Source organism: Lagopus leucura, unplaced genomic scaffold (assembly GCF_019238085.1).
Source record: "Lagopus leucura isolate 7727_CA_CO unplaced genomic scaffold, USGS_WTPT01 Super-Scaffold_100008, whole genome shotgun sequence".
Lineage (NCBI taxonomy): Eukaryota > Metazoa > Chordata > Aves > Galliformes > Phasianidae > Lagopus > Lagopus leucura.
In genome coordinates, this window is record NW_024962265.1 from 24,435,503 (window position 1) to 24,455,207 (window position 19,705).

The following is a 19,705-nucleotide window of genomic DNA, read 5'->3' on the forward strand; positions in this document are numbered from 1 at the left end:
GGGGGAATATTATGTTATATAGATACTGCTTAGAACACTGCAGCAAGTCTCAAGTGCATCGACTTGTCCAATTATTTACTATGAGAAGTTTCCAGCATCATCTCACTACCAAGAACTTATGGTACACAGAATGTCTGTCTCATGCTACTTGTGAAAACATCTCCAAGAGGTGTATTTTTATTTTAGACATTCTGAAAACCCACATGCACACTGACACAGTAGAACATTCAATAACCTTAAAACAGATACAGGAAAATGTGCAAGTTAGTACTGTTTCTGCAGTTTTAAAGTAGCATAAACCTGTTCTCATCTGTTTAAGCCACATGAAGAAATACCTGCTTCCATCACACATGAAATGGTCTACTCTAAGTTTAAACAAACTGATTTTTAAATTTAAATTTTTAAAATTTAAATTTTCAATTTAAAGTAGTGGTATTGCATACAAACCTTTAGTTTCATAGCCCACAGAGGCTATTTCATCATCATTATCTATTTACAGTATGTTATGAACCAAACAAATACTCAGCTTGTTTTTAGAAAACCAAATACTGTTGCAGCAGCTGTATTTAAATAATTCTCATTTTGATCAAATTTATTAATGACTGGAATTCCATTTATTAATTACACTAAGACATGAATTTGGCCCCTTAATGATAAACTGTTCCACTGCTGTTCTGTATGATGGAGTGTCATGCCAGGAGCATCTGAGCTGTTACAGATCCACCTGCAATTCTGCTCACCTACACTGGCTCAACCACTTTGTGCAAAGCAGCCAAAGGCCAAAGCCTTCAATAAGTGCTGTAACAGAAAAAGCACAAATAAGACACTGAATTATTACTCGCAATAAAAACTCAACAGAGTAAGATATCCCAAAGTTTCAAAATAAAGATCTTTATTTCAAAATAGTGTTTGAGAATAGCACATCCAGTTAATATAAAATACAAAAAGCAAGTTACCATTTTTTCAAATGGGGCAGTTTTCAGAGCTATATACTGAAACACTGTACAGGTTCACAAGAACTGTTATAAAACACACAGTTAAGTTCTGATGGTTTAATTTTACTTAAACTATATTTTCACATTTGTCTCCTTCTAATTCTGCTTATTTTTATTACACAAGGTGCTTACAAGATTGCCTATGGAGTGAAAATTATAAAACAGAATTTAATAATATAAATACAGAAAGAAAGTCCTTAAACTATGCACTAATATTCTCTGCTACGAAGATACATTTTACAAAAGTGCTAATATCTCTATGACAAATAGTAGCAGATTACATTTAAATGACAAACAACTCTCACGTTTTATTTTTTAAATTGTCTGTAATACTTTGATAGTTCTAATCACTACAAGGGTAAACAAACACAGCATTTTCAGTTCTTAGTATTTCACAAAGGAAGTGGGAAAAAAGTAATGTATCTGTATATGTGTGTATGTGTACAGATGTGTAGGAGTGTTTGTACACATGCATGTACGTATAAATAGAGCTCTCGTATTTAGAATTTGTATTTTAACAGGAAATAAATTCTTAATGGTAAATACATTTCTTAGGATCTCATAATTTCAGTGAAGGAAAAAAATATCTGAGTTCCTGTAAGTAGAAACAAGGCTTATGTAAACTGTGTGAATTTTTACATAGAAAAAAGACTCCCTGGATTGACATTTACATTTTCATACTATCTTAACCTGTGGTAAAAGTAATTTTTACTAACATCCAGTATTCACTGAAAGCAAATGTGCAGTTTTCCAAACACGAAGCAGGAACTGCTCAGGCAGAGACATCCCAGCAGGACAGGAGACAGGAAGTCCTTTTTCCCACCTCCAGAAGCACAAGCAGACAAGAAACAGCCATAACTCACCTCTCTGTGATGAGGACACAAGGAAGGACAGCTAGTGTTGCTACCTAGCCCCAGAGAACATGTCCCCATCACCACTGTGTCAACCACAGGCCTCCGATGGGTGAAGCACTGTCTACACTTTTTCCAAGGTGCATCAAGTCCCAGTGCTCACCGTGATGCCCCCAGTTTCCCCAGAGGCATTATGCCTTACAAAGGCAAAATGCCTCCAGGCACTGCCACTCAACCAATGCACCTCTTCCCCCTTCCCAATGTGGTTCAGACTTTTAGGAGTCATAATTGAGCCCCATGGGCCTGATTCTGAGCTCGGGGAATTTATCAATTTAACTATATGATTGCTTATTAGCCTGCCTATTACCATAATACCTTTGTGCTCCCTAACTGGAGCTACACCAATGGAAAATTCTGACATTAATGGAAATGTACTTAGTTAATGCAACACTGATCTGAATCTGGCCCAATATATAGGAGGAAATAAAACAAAACCAAAAAATATGAGTCAAGAAACAGATCAGACACCTTCTGAGTAAAACTGCATTGCACCAGAATATGCCACAATACTGCAGATGTTAAGGCACCTCCCAGCTTCCTGTTATAGTTGAGGATTTGGCTATTTTACCTTCAGTGATAACTTGCAGTAGTAAGCACTACTAGTCAGTGTTCACAGGGAGAAGCTTGGGTTAATATTAGACAATTTGTTGACTTAGCTTCACATTCCTGCAATACTTAGTTTGTCACATTTACATAAACTGAATTCCACTACAGTGGAAAGAGACATTAATGGTCAATTCACTTAACAGAAGTAAGGTATTGGCTATTGATGACCTTTTAACAAGTTTACTACATACAATAATCTACAAATGGGAAATCTGGAGTGTAGATAGGAAAGTTACACTATGTGAAATCAAGATGTACAGGTGGTTTGTGCAGAAAAGTTAATAGTTTACAGATGTAGAGGGGAGAAAGTAGCAAATGGGAAAGAAAATGGGTACCTTTATTCCCTAAATCTGGGAATCTCGTAAACCTCTTTATGTGTTGGACCAAATTCATTTCACAGTTTCAATGACAAAAACAGATATTAACTAGAAGCCCTTAACGGTGTAATAGATAAAAAATTGCCAACCAAATCCCAACTTATCAAACATTTCAGATCATGTTATTCTTTTTTGAAAAGGATACATGTTTCCAAAGTATAAATTTTCTACACAGCTTATTTTTAAGTAACACTTAAAAACGTGTATAAGAATACTGTATTTGCTTTTTGCATATGACAACAGAATTCCTTGATTGATTCAGTATTAATTTAGTCTTTACACCGTGTTTCAATGGTGCTATCCTCTATGGACATTTCCTACACAGTGAATAAATATTAAATAATGCAACACTATCTGTGAAACAACAAAAACTGACAGGATCATTTATGTTTTGACTCTTGAGTAAACTTTTGATAATTTCCTTTTTATAGCCAAATTTTAAAGATTTATTAGTCTATTAGTTTGTTAGTGTAAGGATATATTTAATGTCTACAGAAATTGCCGAAGTCTCTTTCTAAAAAGAAGCATTTCAAGTAATATTAGTACTGAAGTAAAATATAATTTCTCTTTTCTGTCTTGACTGACAGCAACAAAATCCTGGTATCCTAATAGATGGCAAAACCTACATTTACTTTAGTTTGCTAAATCTTCAGGTATTAGCAACAATGGAAAATACGAAGAATCTCACTCAAACCAATGAAATATTCAAAACAAAAGAAACACTGTCAATGTGATGTCGGTAGCAAAATCAACAGTAGATTACTGGTGCTAAGAATTTAACTTAGATTAAAATTATAGGTTGTTTTCAACCCCTAAGGAGACTGAAAAAAGAACTTAAGAATTCCTGTAAAGGAATGTTATGTATGGAGCCACTCGAGCATTTAAATATTAAAGTAGGTAAAGACAAGTACTTAAGGCTTTGCCCTGTAGTCTCTTCTCTGACCAAAACCAGTCACGAAATTCAAATGGCAACTTTGCCCTCATGTATCACCTGCAGCAGCAGGCCTATAGTTCAGTTTCAATAAAATCTTCCCTTTGCAAAGCCAAAAGAAAGCTGGAATGTAGCTTGAGATTCACATACAAAACTATACAATTTGTGTTAGAATACAGACTTGAGGATTGCTTAAAAAATATATTTATGTATCGGGAATGAGCAGTGCAATACCAGTTGGTTGTGTGAAAATCTTACCTTGTCTCTCTTCAAATGTATTTAAAGAAAAGCTGTCTCCAGTTTTTAAGAGAAAAAAACTAGGAAAAGAAAGTATTTCAGGATGGGAAGCAGATCCCACAGCATTCCATGCAGATCTCCAAGCAATCTGAAGATTCACAACATGCGTCCATGATGCCACAGTCCATATCACACGGGCAGTTACAGTCATCCCCCATCTCATCCCCACAGCAACAGCAGCAGGACTCCGATGTGCAGATGCCACAGGATGCTTGTCCCAGAACAATGTTACAGAGGGTGAGAAATTCACAGAACAAGCAAGCCAGGATACAGTGAACACAGCAATCTTCACATGTCCAGTAGAACATCACATATTAAAGAAAAAAGGAAAAACAAAAAAAAACATTAATATGTCATTTTAAATGCACAATGTCAGATAAGTAGTTGAAAGATAATGATTCAGAGTAGACATAATCGAGTATCATAAAGAACATGTTCCCTATCTTCAAGGTCACTTAAGCAGCCTTACATCTCCAATTCACTACCAGTTTTGGTGGAAGTTTCCTTTTCCTACACAAGTCTCTTGTCAATCCTTTTAATGTTTTACTTTGTTTCAAGAGAGTTCATAACAATAACTGAATATCAAAATGCATCTCCCACAAGTATTAGTAAGTTACCTGAGATAACTGCAGAAATATTCCACAAACTGTCAGCAAAAAATCTGGCACCCAATAAACAAATTTATAGAACAGCTTCAAGCAATTCATACATCAATTAGACATGACCAACACAAACCCAGCTGCAGAACCTTGTTATTTTGCCTTGTCAAATGGCATGTTGTTCACATGAGCCTACCTCTTGAGCCTGTCAAAGTCCCTACGGATGGTACCCCTACCCTCTGCTGTGTTGACAGCACCACACAGCTTGGTGTGATTCACAAACTTGCAGAGGGCACACTCAATCCTCACTGTTCACGTCACCAACAAAGATGTTAAGCAGTGCTGGTCCCAACACTGTTCCTTGAGGCACATCACTCATCACTGGTGTCCACCTGAATATTGAGCTGTTGCCCACAACACTTCAAGTGAGACCATTCAACCAACAGTTGAATATCCTCCCATAAGAAACGTACCATCAATGAAGATTGTAAGAGGCAGTGAACAATTATCTTTACAATAGCATGCACAAGTACAGAAATGCAGTTCAAAGTTCAACATCATTTAGAAGATCTTTCCCAAGAATGAAATGAACTACCTTAGCTCTTAGCCTACGCTACCACCGCAATGCTGCAGATGAATTTCTCTTTATTACTACAGTCTTACATAAACTAAGCTGGGGAATGCCTGTACTGCAGTGTTGTCACAGTCATGATATACATAATAAACACAAACAATCAAAAGAAATGAAAAGCAAGAAGAACCCTGCCACAAAACTCATGTTACTGTGCAGGAAGTAAAACTGGGAGGAAAACACAGGAAAGACTGATCTATTTTTAAAGAAAGTTGTTGCCTGTACTGAAAAGCTGCTTTTTCTAAGTATATGCTGTCACTAAATAAATGACCTTCACAGAAAACCCAGAAGATACGTGAAAAAAAGCTGGGGAGTATCAGTTCACTGAAGAGGACCAAAGCCATACCAATAGCAATTAATTAGCTGGTTGTCATGGAGATGGTGTTAAATTTGTTCAGGTACAATCTCCTTTCAGATTTTCTTTTAATGTGAAGGAGAAAGATAAATAAGCCAAGAGTTGTATCTAAGAAGCCTTCATATTTGAGGAACTGAGATATCTTCTGTTTTGCGTGTTTAAAACACAGCTGCAAGAAGCTAATATAACAAATTTTCAACTGCAAATATATTTTTAAATAAAATTCCTCAATAAAACTTTCTGAGTATCAGTACTGAAAATAGGATGCTCAAATAGATAATGTCATCATGTCTGCTTCACATAGGGCTATATAGAATTGTAGGGTGAGAAATGAAGTTTTACATAAATTCTAACACAGGTATTTGTTACTGGACAAGAGAAACAATCCGTAAGTTAAAACAAAAGCACATGGTGGACCTAAAATATATTTTCCCTGAAATACAAAAAATCTTCACACTAAGTCAGTACTGACAAGGAGAAGCCATGCTGATTTAAATGATGATAATTCCAAAATAGCAACAGACACAAATGTCTTTAGTGCCACGATGCAATCTCTGTAAGTCATTTTTTCTTTACTGACTGAAACACTGTAAGAGTATTTTCTTACTTTTTTATTTCCCAGTGCCAGGACTGTAAAACTCATCTTTACCTAACTATTTTACTTGAAGTGCATAAGCATTTATTAACATGAAGATACCTTTTGTTGATCTCCTCAGTCTTCATTTGTACAGTGAAAATAAAATTTGATCCACATTTCAATGACAAAATTGAAATAATCATGCTTTTATATTCTTCATATATTGGCTTTTAATAGCTAACCATGTTAGCTATTAGTAAGCACATGACAAAGCATGTTCTTACCTCACCCTAACTAACCAGCTAAATTCAGAATCGAAACTCTATACATCTGCAATACCTTTCTTTCTGGGTAGATGATCGGAAGAATTTCTTCCATGCATTAAAACTACATCTTAGCTTCTCATCTACTGATATAATACTAGCAAGATGAAAAGATATCAGGCTGGTTTTTCAGCAGCAGTAATATGAGGCCTTAAGGTTTCCTAACATATTACATAAAACTCACACATCCTTCTACAGTACCCTCTTTTGCAGTACTCCAAACTGTCAGCTCCTAAGAACCCACATGGTTTAAAATGCTTTCTTTGGTTGCTGTAGTGGTGTGCCACAGCAAAAGAGACATGGCCATGAAGAAGATACTATAACACACTCACTCCCACAGAGATAATGACAGTGATATCAGTACCACCTTGGAGACAACTAAAATGTACTTCAATGCTTGCACAAGCTGGTAATTCTTCCCTGCTTCCATGACCAACTATTTTAACACATTAAGACTGTACTTAACTGCCATTCTTTGACCTTACTACATAAAATCCTAACAGTTTCTGCAGATGAGTGAAGTGGAACACTTCATTCAAACTGGAATTAAACTTCATTTATTATAGCTGGGAAATAAAATGTAAAAAAGTAAATTTGATGCTCTTAAAGACTAGTAACACATTTTCCAGAAACTCTGAACATATTTTAGTCTTTTCTGTTCAAGAAATGATAAAGCAGTATCAGTCATGATGCAATATCTACGTTAATTTGAAAGGTTAACTTTTTTATTTTTTATTTTTTATTTTTAGGAACCAGACTTGTTTCCATTCTTCTTTTTCCATTAGGTATAGTCATGCAAATAAGAATCAGGGGTGCCCTTTTATCAAGGACCAGACTCCATGTGCCCTGCTGTTGATGATATAGCACAACTGCTGAACAGCTAACTTACAAGTTTTTTGAAATTTAAGTTTTCACCTAAATACTTTCAAAGAGAGAGAATTTAGCCTATTTCTCATTATATAAATCCATTAATTAAGATAAGACTTTCCTCATGACTTACAAACTAAACTGTAACAATCTCAAATTTCCTTTGCTTTTCAATTCTTCTATCACACTTTTCTCTAATTAACACTGAAGTACTGCACTACAGATGAATGCTACACAAAAATATGGATGTGGGGTGTTAAACACTACACAGATGTATATTTTGCACATTAAAACAGAAAAAGGATATGTCTGCCCTTGCTCTTTTATCAAATGCATTTATGATTTCATCACAACACTATCACATTTGTTGACTAACACTCAAGCTCCAAAGGCTCTGCTGAATGGCATAAATTATGTTAGGCTTGGTCTCTCAGCTGAGAGAGTATCTCTCACTAGACCAATCCACAGTAAAGAGAAAAAAGCAGATCCACTTTCAGATATGCAAGTTCATTCAGAGTTATCCTTTCATTTTGAATTGGATGAAAGTAAGACCCAAATTAAAAGAGTCATTCCATGAGGCATTTTTATACACAGATGTAAGTAAAGCTGTTTCCTTAGTTCTTTGGCACATCTCCAAAAGTGACAGATTTGTTAGGGAACTTTAAACAATGCCAAGGCAAACAGAATCTCAACAAACTCAGTCAAGCTTAGATCATGGATGCAATTCCAGCTACTTTGTGCTGGAGCACAAGAGCATTTATGTTACAAATAATACTTTAATCGGGATGCACATATCTCAGATATGCTACACTAGCATATTAAAATCTGACCTTAAGCCAGCAGTGTGCCCTTGTGGCCAAGAAGACCAATGGTATCTTGGAGTGCATTACAAAAAATGTGGACAGCAGGTCAAGGGAGGTGATCCTCCCCCTTTACTCTGCCCTGGTGAGACCACATCTGGAACACTGTTCAAGTCAGGGCTCACCAGGTTAAAAAAGACAGGAACTTTTACAGGGAGTCAACTGAAGGACCATAAAGATGCTCAGGGGCCTGGAGCACCTCCTTATGAGAAGAAAGGCTGAGAGATCTGGGGCTGTTCATCCTCCAAAAGAGAAGGCTGAGGGGAGATCTGACCAATGTTTATAAATATCTGAAGGGTGGCAGTCAGGCTTTTTTCAGTTGTACCCAGTGACAAACTGGAACACAAGAAGTTCTATGTGAACGTGAGGAAAAGCTTATTTTCTGTGAGGATGACAGAGCACTGGAACATGCTGCCCAGAGCGGCTGTGGAATTTACTTCTCTGTAAATATTCAAAACCCACCTGGACACTTTCCTGTGCAACACACTGTAGGGAACCTGCTTTAGCAAAGTGTGGGTCTGGATGATCTCCTATGATCATAGAATAGTTTGGATTGGAAGGGACCCTAAGATCATCTAGCTCCAATCCAGTTATAGGCAGGGACACCTCTCTCTAGACCAGGCTGCTCAAAACCCCGTCCAGCCTGGCTTTGAACGCCTTCAGGGCACTAATGGCAACCTGTTCCAGTTTCTCACCACCCTCACAGTAAAGAATTTCTTCCTAATATCTAGCCTAAATCTTTCAGTTTAAAGCCATTTCCCCTCATTTTGTTACTACCTGCCCTTACAAGAAGGCTCTCCCCAGCTTTCCTGTACGCCTCCTTCAGGTACTGGAAGGCTGCTATAAGGTTATAAAGTCCCCCCAGAACCTTCTTTCCTCCAGGCTGAACAGCCCGAACTCCGTCAGCCTGACCCCACATGGGAGGTGCTCCAGCCCTCTGATCATCTTTGTGATCTCCCACTGGACACACTCAAATAGCTCTATGTCCTTCTTAAGTCAGGGGCCTCAGAACTGAATGCAGTGCTCCAGGTGGGGTTTCATGAGAGCAGAGTAGAAGGGCAGAACCACCTCCCTCAACCTGCTGGTCACAATTCTCTTGATGCAAACAATGCAATTATTCTATGATTCTGTGAGGCTGTGAAAAATATTTATCCACTGATACTCAAAGCTCGTAGACCCCAACATTTTATCTTACTCCATTGACAAAGTCACGCTCTGTTAGGGAAAAGAAAATATTAACAGTAAAACAACTTTAATTTTTGTAAGTACGTGTCTTCAAACATTTGTGCAAGTATGTACATTATTTATTTTTAAGATATTTGTGTACACGTTGCTCTAATTTACTTTAAATACTGAAACATACATTTTTTTATATTTCAACTTCCTTTTTATCCTCTCATCTTCATTTTTATTAAATGGTGCAGTTCCAGTTGAGAAACAGATTTTAAGAGATTTAAGAGATGTGCATAAACTGTATAAGATCTGCAGAAGTTAAACTGAAAAAAGTACAGAGAGATGCAGAGGCAGGCTGATCTGTGCTGCTTTTGTAACGTCTGACACTAACCTCTCACAAACTGACCCAATACACTTTCATTCCAAGCAGGTCACACGCGATAAAAGGTCTCCCCCTCTGCAATGGTAAATAAGCTCACTTACAGAATGGTGACCTTGGTCAGCTTTTTACTAACTATATCCATCTATATCCTAATCCGAGTTCAGACAACTCAAAACAAATCTCCAGGCACTCCGCTGTCTCACAGCAAGAATCAAAAAAGCACAAAACCACAATCAAAGAGGACCTCAGTGGGGGATCGCGCCAAGCCCCTGCAGCGCCCTGAACAGAAGCCCCAGCAGGCACGGAGGGCTTCCTGCTGCCAGCACAGGCTGGGATAACCCACACGCAGGGATAGCCCACTGCGAGGGATAACAGCCCTGACCAGAGCGGCACAGCACTCACCTACCAACAGGAGTGAGCCATGGAGAAGCACCCCCAGCCCAGGTTTGCAGGGGGTATGTGATACCCACACTGGGATGTCAGCTTAAGAGTGGCTGCGTGTGTGCACGAGCAACACTGTGGCCATAATGTATGCAGATTCTGTGCAGCTTCTGCTACCCATCCCCTTTTAGAAAATTCACTACACCTGGCAAAACTGTGACATGAAAATAAGAAATCTAGAGAGAACAAACCAACATGTCATGTGGAATATAGCTATCCCTAGATAACAGAGCCACATTTATATGGGGGACAAGAAAGTTACACATTATGATAGGTGATATTTCAGCATTTTAAAATATAAAATGATCATCTCTCTTGATCAAGAAAATTAAAATACTGCTTGAATGGTTAAATTACATTTACAACACACATGGAAACTTTCATCAAAGCCTATATTTTAAACTCTTAATATAGCCATAACCTCAGAAGAAAAATGATCCAGCTGGTAAACATACTATGAAACATGCAAATTTCCAATACCTAAGGCTTCCTTTGAATCTGCAACTTTCATTCCCATTGCTCATCATGGCAAATACTGAGACTAGTCAGATGCCAGCTGGACTGTGACCTTATAAAACAGATGCTGTGGAAAGACCTTTCTTCATTACAGGCCCTGTGTTCCACTTGCTCATTTAACACAATGTGTAAATCACCTGCCAAGATTTCTATGCAAACAAAATATAACCACACTTAAAATACATCACTTTTCAAAATGCCTTCTTAAAAATTATGTTTTGATCATATGATGTTATTTGCACACTGACTGACAACTGCCTTCTGCTACAACGTTGTCTAACAAAAATACTGTTAGAAATAATGAAGTACTCAGGCAGACCTCCAGATTAAATCAAGTTCCAAAAGATAACATTAGAACTTTTGGCACAAGTAAAGAGGTTAGAAAGATATTTAATTAAGTAGCTGCCTAAATGCTGGTGGTATGGATTTCAGAAGTGTATATAAGAAAAAGAGAAATGAAAAGAGAGAAAGGGAAAGAGACGAAGGAAAATAAAGAGGAAAGGAGGGACTTTAATTGCTAGTAGATATTTCTGCAATATTAGGATATCTGTGATACCAATCTAGAGACAGAACAGTATTTCTAAAAAAAAAACCAAAAAACTACTGCGTTTGAGAGACAAAAAATCCTCTTCAAAATCATACGCCCAAAAGGAAAGGGAAGTTGACTGAAAACTATGCCAGTTTATATAAAGTTATACAAACCAAAACAAGATCCACTACTTCAAATAGAGGTCTGTTATCCTGCTAAGACAACTACTCACTACTTTCTTTGTATATGCACATATTGGTTCTTAAGACCGCCGCTATAAGACTGTTCGTTGGATTTGTTTTGTTTTCAGTTAAGACATCAGTATCACATTGGATATTCTAATTAATGTAGACAGCAACACAAGTCAAATAGGGCCCATCACATCCAAATCTAAAGCAGATGATGAAGTTGATACTAAATTGAAGAAAAAACTGTTACATTCAAATGCATCCTGAAGTGCTGAATTTTCAACTTCTAATTTTAAGAAAAAAAAAACACACATATTGGGTGAGATTGCTGCATCTCTAATGCAGGATACACAGGATATACAATCCAGAAGACTTTTCTTTATTCGTCTGACTCCAGCAACCAGGCTTATCTCACTTCCTATAACCTATCTTTATTTTAAAAAAAAAACAGAACTTGGAAAGAAGATGCCTTTTCCTGCATTCCTGGTTTAGGTGGCTTGGGAAGAAAGAAAGCAAAATCTACTGCATATAAAGCAATCAGGTTCACAATCTGCTCATCCTAGTTTAACAAGCTGCCTTTCCACATGAGCACAGTAACTGTGTATGACCTCGACCCTGACTATGAGGAGTGTCACCCTAAACTCAGATTCTGACAAGCTGTTACAATTGTGGTAACTGCCCTAAGAAATGCAGTGACTTGTGGACTTGTGTGGTCACAGCAACCTGACCACAAGCAAGAGATCAATTTCAAAACCAGTATTCCCTCTGTCCATCATTTACTTTTTTTATCAATAATTGCTTTCTCAAAAAATAAAAATAAAAAAAATATCATGAAGCTTCATATGTTTCTTGTAGAAAAGCATGTTTTTTATTTAACAAAATAACTTGTGTCTAACTCATTTTATTGCTCCTTTCCATCACAGTAAGTTCTTCTTCCACCCCTCCCACATGCTTCTTCTCTTTCCTTCTGCAACCCTAAATATGTCATTATTATTTACCTTTCATCATTCTGATACATGTGTATGTACTCAGTTATTAATGCTCTCTTCATTTCCTAACACCTAGATTTATCGTACAGCTGCCTCACTGCTGTCTCCTTTAGACTTCTTTCCCTCTTTAAGTTGCTTTGGGCAGAAAAGAGTTTCTTCTCCCCTTTTCTACAGATAAACACAGGCTTCTAAATACAGCAGCTAGACTTTTTTTAAACTCCTTTTCAATTTTTTTTTCAGTTCTCCAAGGTTCCTCTGTGCTATGCGTAATAGCCACAAGAGTGACAATGCACTTTGCCAGTGGTCTGCAGAACACAGCATTGGAAGAACTGCAACACCTCCAACACAGATCATTTTAAATATTATTAATACTTCTTTGAATTAAAAACAAACAAACAAACAACTTTCATTCCCAACATGCAGCAAAATCTATCCAGTCCCTTCGAAAAATTGCTAGAACTGAAAGTGCTCAGAAATGTTTTGGGTTTTTTTAAGAAACTCCTTCTGTTTCATAATTCCTTTGTTGTGGGGTTTTGGGGTGTTTTTTTTTTGGTAGTGTAAGTCATCCTAACCCTATATAAATATAACCCTATATAACTACAACCCTATTTCTTCAGGGATGATATGGACTAGTAATAGACGCAGAGGAAGAGCTCAGCTATTGAGTACTCTTACATCCTCCTAAGGCCTCACTGTGTGTGAAAGTATTTCTAAACAGCATATCCTGGTATGATGACTTGACTCCATAGATGATGTCCTCATTTAAAAAGACAGAATTAAGCTTCTGTACCATTGCAAGTTGTCTTTCACATTTTAAGCACTTCCAATACAACTCACTAGATGTAATGTTCAGTACAAGTGAAACTTGCAGATGGAACAATTAATAAGCTGTTAATTATGATAGGGGTATTTTGTGGGGAGTAGCACTATATACTGAATTTTAATCTGGCCACTTTTATTTACTTAACAAAACCAGTTATCTTCCTGATTGGCAATAGTGCAGACGACTCAAGATATCCTCTGGGCTGGGTAGGTGAAGTAAAAACACATGGAATGTGTTTAAAAGAAAAAATGGGTAGAGTGAAGTGAAGCAAAGCAGAGCACAGAGGAGCAAAGTGATGTGAAGCAAAGAGAAGAATAAATATAAATTAAATCTATACATTCCAAAGTCAAACAAGGAATCGCATTTTTTAATTAAAGTGAATTAGAACATACACGTTTACTTGTATTTCTTTCTACCAAAATTGTCTGGATACACTGGTAAGTTGATACGGCTAAGTTAATTTCTGATGACATTATTAACATAATTTATTTCTGCATAAGATTGCATACCAGATCACACAAAGGCTATGATGCTATACTGTACAGATGTGCCTAAGCACATACACCTTCAAGTAAATGCAAATCCAGCAGCTCTTCAACACTTCACTTGGCTTGTGAAGTTAGTATGGCACAAGTTAAAGAAAAGTCAAGCTGATAAGAAAAATACAGAAGCTTTCAAATTGTTTCTTAACCTTTGAATCTTTCTGTAAATCTTTTCAGTAGTTTCTACAGATCCATGTCACTGGATCAGAAAGCAGAGCTGCTCACAAAAATAATGCTACCCACAAAGATTCAGAATGAATAAATTGCAGAAGTTATGTTTCAATTAACTGACCATCTTGAAAGAGTGTCTTTGCAATCCCCATCTTTAGAACTTGTTAATGCACTCTTCCAGTACTGTATAGTTATATGCACTCATCTAGCATATGTATTACTGTTTTAAATGCAATAAAGTTCTTTTGAACAAATAACCTGATTATATCTACTTTTTGTACTTACAGATTATAGTATAGATTTCCAGAAGTATTCATAAGGAGTTAACACTTCTTAAATTCATAAGCATTTTTTTAATATTATGGATAAATTATTTTTCTTAACATTATGATTTGTTCCTTGCATTATTTTTCAAATGTCAAGTGACCAGTGCCAGAGTCACTGATCGAGACTATTACTCAGAGCTTACTTACAGTTCCTCCACACAGAGTCACAGGGTAAATTACTGAAAAACTGAAGAAACTGTCAGAAGGCTTGCGTATGTGCACTGTGTAGACACAAATTTAAAACACATCTGCACATAACTGAAAAGCAAAATACAATTTTTTTTTCCCCAACAACTATTCCCTTTTTTGGCATATCTGTGTACTCTGGATACACCTTAACCACTGCACAATACAACTAATGTTTCACTTGTGTTGATGAACAGAAAACTTAGAGCAACAGACATTTGCAAGGTGCATCAAGCTACTCAGAACGCATGTCTACCTTACAACAAAGAAAATTAAAACATTGCAAGATTATATGTATACTTCTGAATATAATCAATCTTAGATATTACATAAGCCAAGAAACTGAATGTTATAGTAAGGATTACTCTGCATTTCCATATATTCTGTGCAATGCATGAAGGAACAATATACACAAAAAATATCATGCTGGAGGGTGAACCAGTTTTCACAGAATAGAAAGAGACAACAAGAATATATTAAGTTATGATTTGGGAAAGAAATTTTAAAAGACTGGAAACCCAACTGAAAAATAACATTAAGTTCTTGAAGATATATATGAAAATAGGCTACAGCAAGGAGGACCAGCCCATGGCACAGTACAAGTGAAGCTGCTCTACTTGATATTATCACATAGATTCACTCAGTAGGTTTGATTGAAGTAGTGGAAGCCAAGAGAAGTCACTCCACTGAAATCAGTGGGATTCACTCAGGCCAGTACATACAGTCCTTCTGATCCCTTTTGCTTTCATCCCGGCTATGAATCCTCCCCATTTCACTGAACAGTACAGTCTCCCATTTCTCTGAAAATCTGTGTCTCTACTCATCTCTTTTTTTTTTTTTTAACTAGTAACATCTATGCATCCTGCCTGCACTCTGAAAGCCTGTATCAAACAAATAAAATGTATATAGCTTCTGCACCCTTGTTGTAATGGGCAGAAGCAAAGCCCTCTGAGTATATCAGTGCTAATGGGACAGCAATGGATTGAGGAAAGGCTCAGGAACACTGGAACCATTAGAGTAATTGCAAGCAGTGAAAACACACCCAGAGCTAAAATGTAAAGCAGAATTATTTACTTTTGCTTATTTAAGCTGTGTACTGGGAGTATGAAGCTTCTTCATGCAAATTATTTACACATTCATTGTCAAATACAGGTCTTAATTTTATATGATGTTCAAACCTCACAGGTAGTCAGAATATCTACTAACACAACATTCTCAAAAGCAAATTCTACTCTTCTGGAGCCTGCCATTAATGCAAGTAAGTATTTACTGTGTTTTTAACTACTGCTTTAACTTTTCCCTGATATAATTGTGATGATGTTGACAGGAGTTTCTGTCAGTTCATGATACTAACTACAAAGAAGAAAACATCACCAGACTATGTTGGCATAATATTTGAAAGCAACAAATCTCCCATTGCTTCAATTTCCTTCAAATACTTAATAGTTTCCTTTGGGGAAGTAACTTGCTTTTTATCATAATGATTTCTATTTGCTTCTGGAGCATGAGTCATGCTCTTCAATTATTTTCAGTTGATTGTGTAATTATTAGTGAGAATAGGGTTTGGCTAGTCTTCATTCCATTTGTTTTTTTTAATAAGAATTTCTGCTTACCTTCAGGTGAAGGCTTTTGAGAAAACGCAGAGCTTATTTTACTCTTCTTGCTGCCATTGCTGTTGACAGACAAGGTGGACTGAATTTTCCTGTGCATTTTTTCTGAAACAGGAGATGAAAGTTTTCTGTTGTCTGCAGATGCATGCTTGACCCCGTTGTGCATTCCACTTCCATTACTCAAGCCTGCGTGGCCATTTTGCACTTTGCCACTTTCTTCCTCACCTCTTTCCAGTGCTGAAGTATTTGGCTGAGGCAAACGTTGAGGTTGTGCTTAAAATGAAAGAGAAAGAAAGTGTTAATTAAAACTGTAAATTGAACACTGAATACTTTAGGCTAGACTGGGCAAAAATTAACATCCCCAGACAAAACAAGAAACATTAATTATAATTAAACATTTATGAAGTGCCTCACTCATGTCTAGATGAGGTCTAGCTCAGCACTGCACTTATATTTGGTTCTCTGTGAATCGGGCAGAGAGAACAAGGCAAGCGACGGGAAGAAGGAAAAAGCCCAGAGTGGGATTAAAAAAGAATGAAAACTGAGTTAAAGGGAGCCCAAAGAAGAATTAGGGAAACAGAAATTAAAAGAAAAAAAAAAAGTATGGAAGAGAAGGTAGAGTCTGCAGTAACAGAAGTGAAACTTCTGGCTGGGCAACCTGCCAGTCTCTAGAAAATTACCAGAGCGACAAGGGAAGGCCACCCCCAAAGACAGCCACAAGAGACCAGCATATTAGATATGAATAAGAATATTCAAGTAATTAATACTAGTTAGAAACTAAGCTCGTGGATTGCTGGAAAGAACAAAAACACTCAAAATTGTCAGGAAGTGGGGGGAACACAGCACAAAGCCATGGCAGGCTAGAGTCCCCCGCTGTATTTCACAATCATGAAGTTACAAACGGCCATAATGGACATATTAGGGTTTTAATGACAGCAAAATGAAATGGTCAGACAAAAAAATACAAAATCTGTCAAGGTAGAAATCTGCAACGTCCTGGTTAGGACTCCAAGAGAATGTGTTATAAAATCATTCTAATGAGAGGTCATGAAACTTGATCGTTCCTTTCCTTGTTAAGCTACAGTATCATAAAGGAGTCTATTTTTAATAATATGGGAAATACTTCATGTATTTAAAGTGTATATATCTAAAGAAAAGAGAAGATAAGTTTTTAATGTGAATCTTTGTAATAAAAACACTAGTTTCCAATTAAGGATTTTTATTTAAAAAAGCCAATTTGCTTCTAAAACTAATTAAACTATACAGATAGTAACACAACAAGATTTCATAATCAAAAAGCATCAGCCCAATCACCTCTCCTAATCAAAATACTACTTTATCATGCTTGGACATAAAGTGGTTTTCAAGCAGGCCTATCTTCAACCATTTTCAGATTTTATGCAGAAGAAAAAGCCCATATTCTTCTGAATGCAGCAAGATTAAACAAAATCAATAGTAAAGGAAAACAGTGCTCAGAACTGCAGTTTGTTTTCTTTTCAAATGATTCACATAAATTTTCTGATGATTTCACATTGTAGCTTTGTTTGTAGATTACATATAAGATATAAATGTGTAGATAATTATAGTTAACTTCCTTTAAAAGAAACAGCTTCATTGATCAGATTGATATGACTAAACTTAGACAAATACTACAAGGACACGCACAGCAACAAAGTCTTTAAAAGAACTCTGAGTTCTAAACAGGCCCAACGAAGTTTCAAGGACTTTTATCAAGGACATCGATACCATCGTCACATTGCTCCCTCAAATGATTACCAACTCACCAGATTAAACTTTAGACAAGTCTTAATCTAAGTCTTGGTCACACTCATAGGCAGAGATATTTTTAGAATAGTTCAAATTTTGAAGAAAAAAAAAAAACTGGTTGATTTTTTACTTTCCATTGGATATTTTTGTTGGATATTTTTAGCTACAACATGCCCAATTTTAAGAAGACAATCCACACTGACAACTTCAGACTAGGACAAGGCAACCCTAACAGTACTCTTACTTTACAGAAGTGAGAATTGTATGTTACAGGAAAGAAAGGAAGTGCTGGGGTAGACATGTATATTATTAGTCTCCCCAAAGATGTAGCAGGGACAAAGGTGACTCCTTTCCATTGCCAGCAGTAACTGCTCCAGAGCGGCAGCACAAAGCTATCAAGGAGCACTAGAACTTGTCCCAAAATATTTTCAATGGCAATACTGAAGCAGCTGTTCCTTTCACTGAAAATATCTTTGCATCAGTGCATAGAATCATAGAATCATGGTTGGAAAAACCTCTAAGATCATTTAGTCCAATCACCAACCCATCACCATCATGCCCACTAACCATGTCCCTAAGTACTACATCCACACATTTCTTGAATACTCCCAGGGACTTTTCAACTCTGCACACATGTTCTGTTAACACTTCCAAACTATCGTAAGAGTTCCAAGACAACTGTGAAACAGGAGTAGATTCATTACAAGTGTAATACAAGGAACCCTTTGTGTAGGATTTTCCATGTATGCGCAAAAAAAAAGCTTTTCCATTAAAAAAACATCTTAACACAGACCTAACTTCAGTCAATAATGAAATCAATAGCAGCATCAGGAATCAAAATTAATACTCTCTAAAGTTTAGTGTTCATGCTCCTAACTCCTCATAGCTTTATTCTCATTTTCCCATTCAGATTTAAATGTTATTAAGGAAAAGCATTTTTCATGTTCCATCCAAAGACACGTTATTCATACTGCACTTCCTATGATTCTCAGCTGTGGAGCGGTACTGATAGCCTGAACGTGATACAGAGGGGTTATCCTTCCTCAGTACATTCAAGCAACAGACAGTACTAAAAATTCTGTATGCCTGGACATGCAAACATGCAAGTTTCTAAAACTGACAGTTATGACCTTTTCCAAGCCAGCTAAATTGGTGGCTGCAGTTTGCAACTGTCTGTGTACCTCTGGTACTCTATTATAAAGCAATAACTTAGGAAACTACCCCAAATTCAATCTACAAAATTATGAGATTTTCTATCAAATTTTGGATGAATAGGAATCTAAGAAGTTAGTTGGCTTTGCTTTCATTATTTCTTTTACTAAGGTGGGCAGGTTGTGTTTTTTTGTTGTTGTTAGGTTTTTTTTTGGGGGGGTGGGAGATGTTGTGCTTTTTTATTTTTTATTTTTTGATAATCCTGTTCCCAAAGTACCCTTACTTCTGTCTTTTTTCATTACCACACAACTTTTTAGCTGACTGACTTTACAGTATTCACATGTGATATGCAGGTCAAGTCAGAATGGAACAAAATCCCAAATGAATTAGTTATCTCCATTTAAATTTATTTTAACTTTATTGATAATTTTGCATTAGGGAGACTTGAATCTTATGGTTAAAACACTTGAAAGCAATTAGGAACCATATGACCGCATTCTAGTATAAAGAACAAAAGCAACTGACAGTTTCACGATTAAGCCACAACCACTCCGTTTAAAACTGAAATATTTTTACCTTAT

At 36.6% G+C, this 19,705-nt stretch overlaps 1 protein-coding gene across 2 annotated transcripts in view; it reads right to left on the reverse strand.

Moving 5' to 3' along the window:
- Nucleotides 1-875: 875 nt before the first annotated feature.
- The window catches only part of MDFIC (MyoD family inhibitor domain containing), a 49,140-nt gene continuing 30,310 nt past the window's right edge, over nt 876-19,705 (reverse strand). Inside the window, exons 4-6 of one of the 2 annotated variants that reach the window (XM_042872763.1) lie at nt 16,431-16,478; nt 16,209-16,310; nt 876-4,403 (exon numbers count right to left, since the gene is read on the reverse strand). In XM_042872763.1, the coding sequence (XP_042728697.1) occupies nt 4,156-4,403; nt 16,209-16,310; nt 16,431-16,478 (398 nt within the window). In that variant the 3' untranslated portion in view covers nt 876-4,155. Of the gene's footprint in view, nt 4,404-16,208; nt 16,479-19,705 lie in introns of both variants that reach the window. The other variant, XM_042872762.1, reaches the window with a different exon arrangement.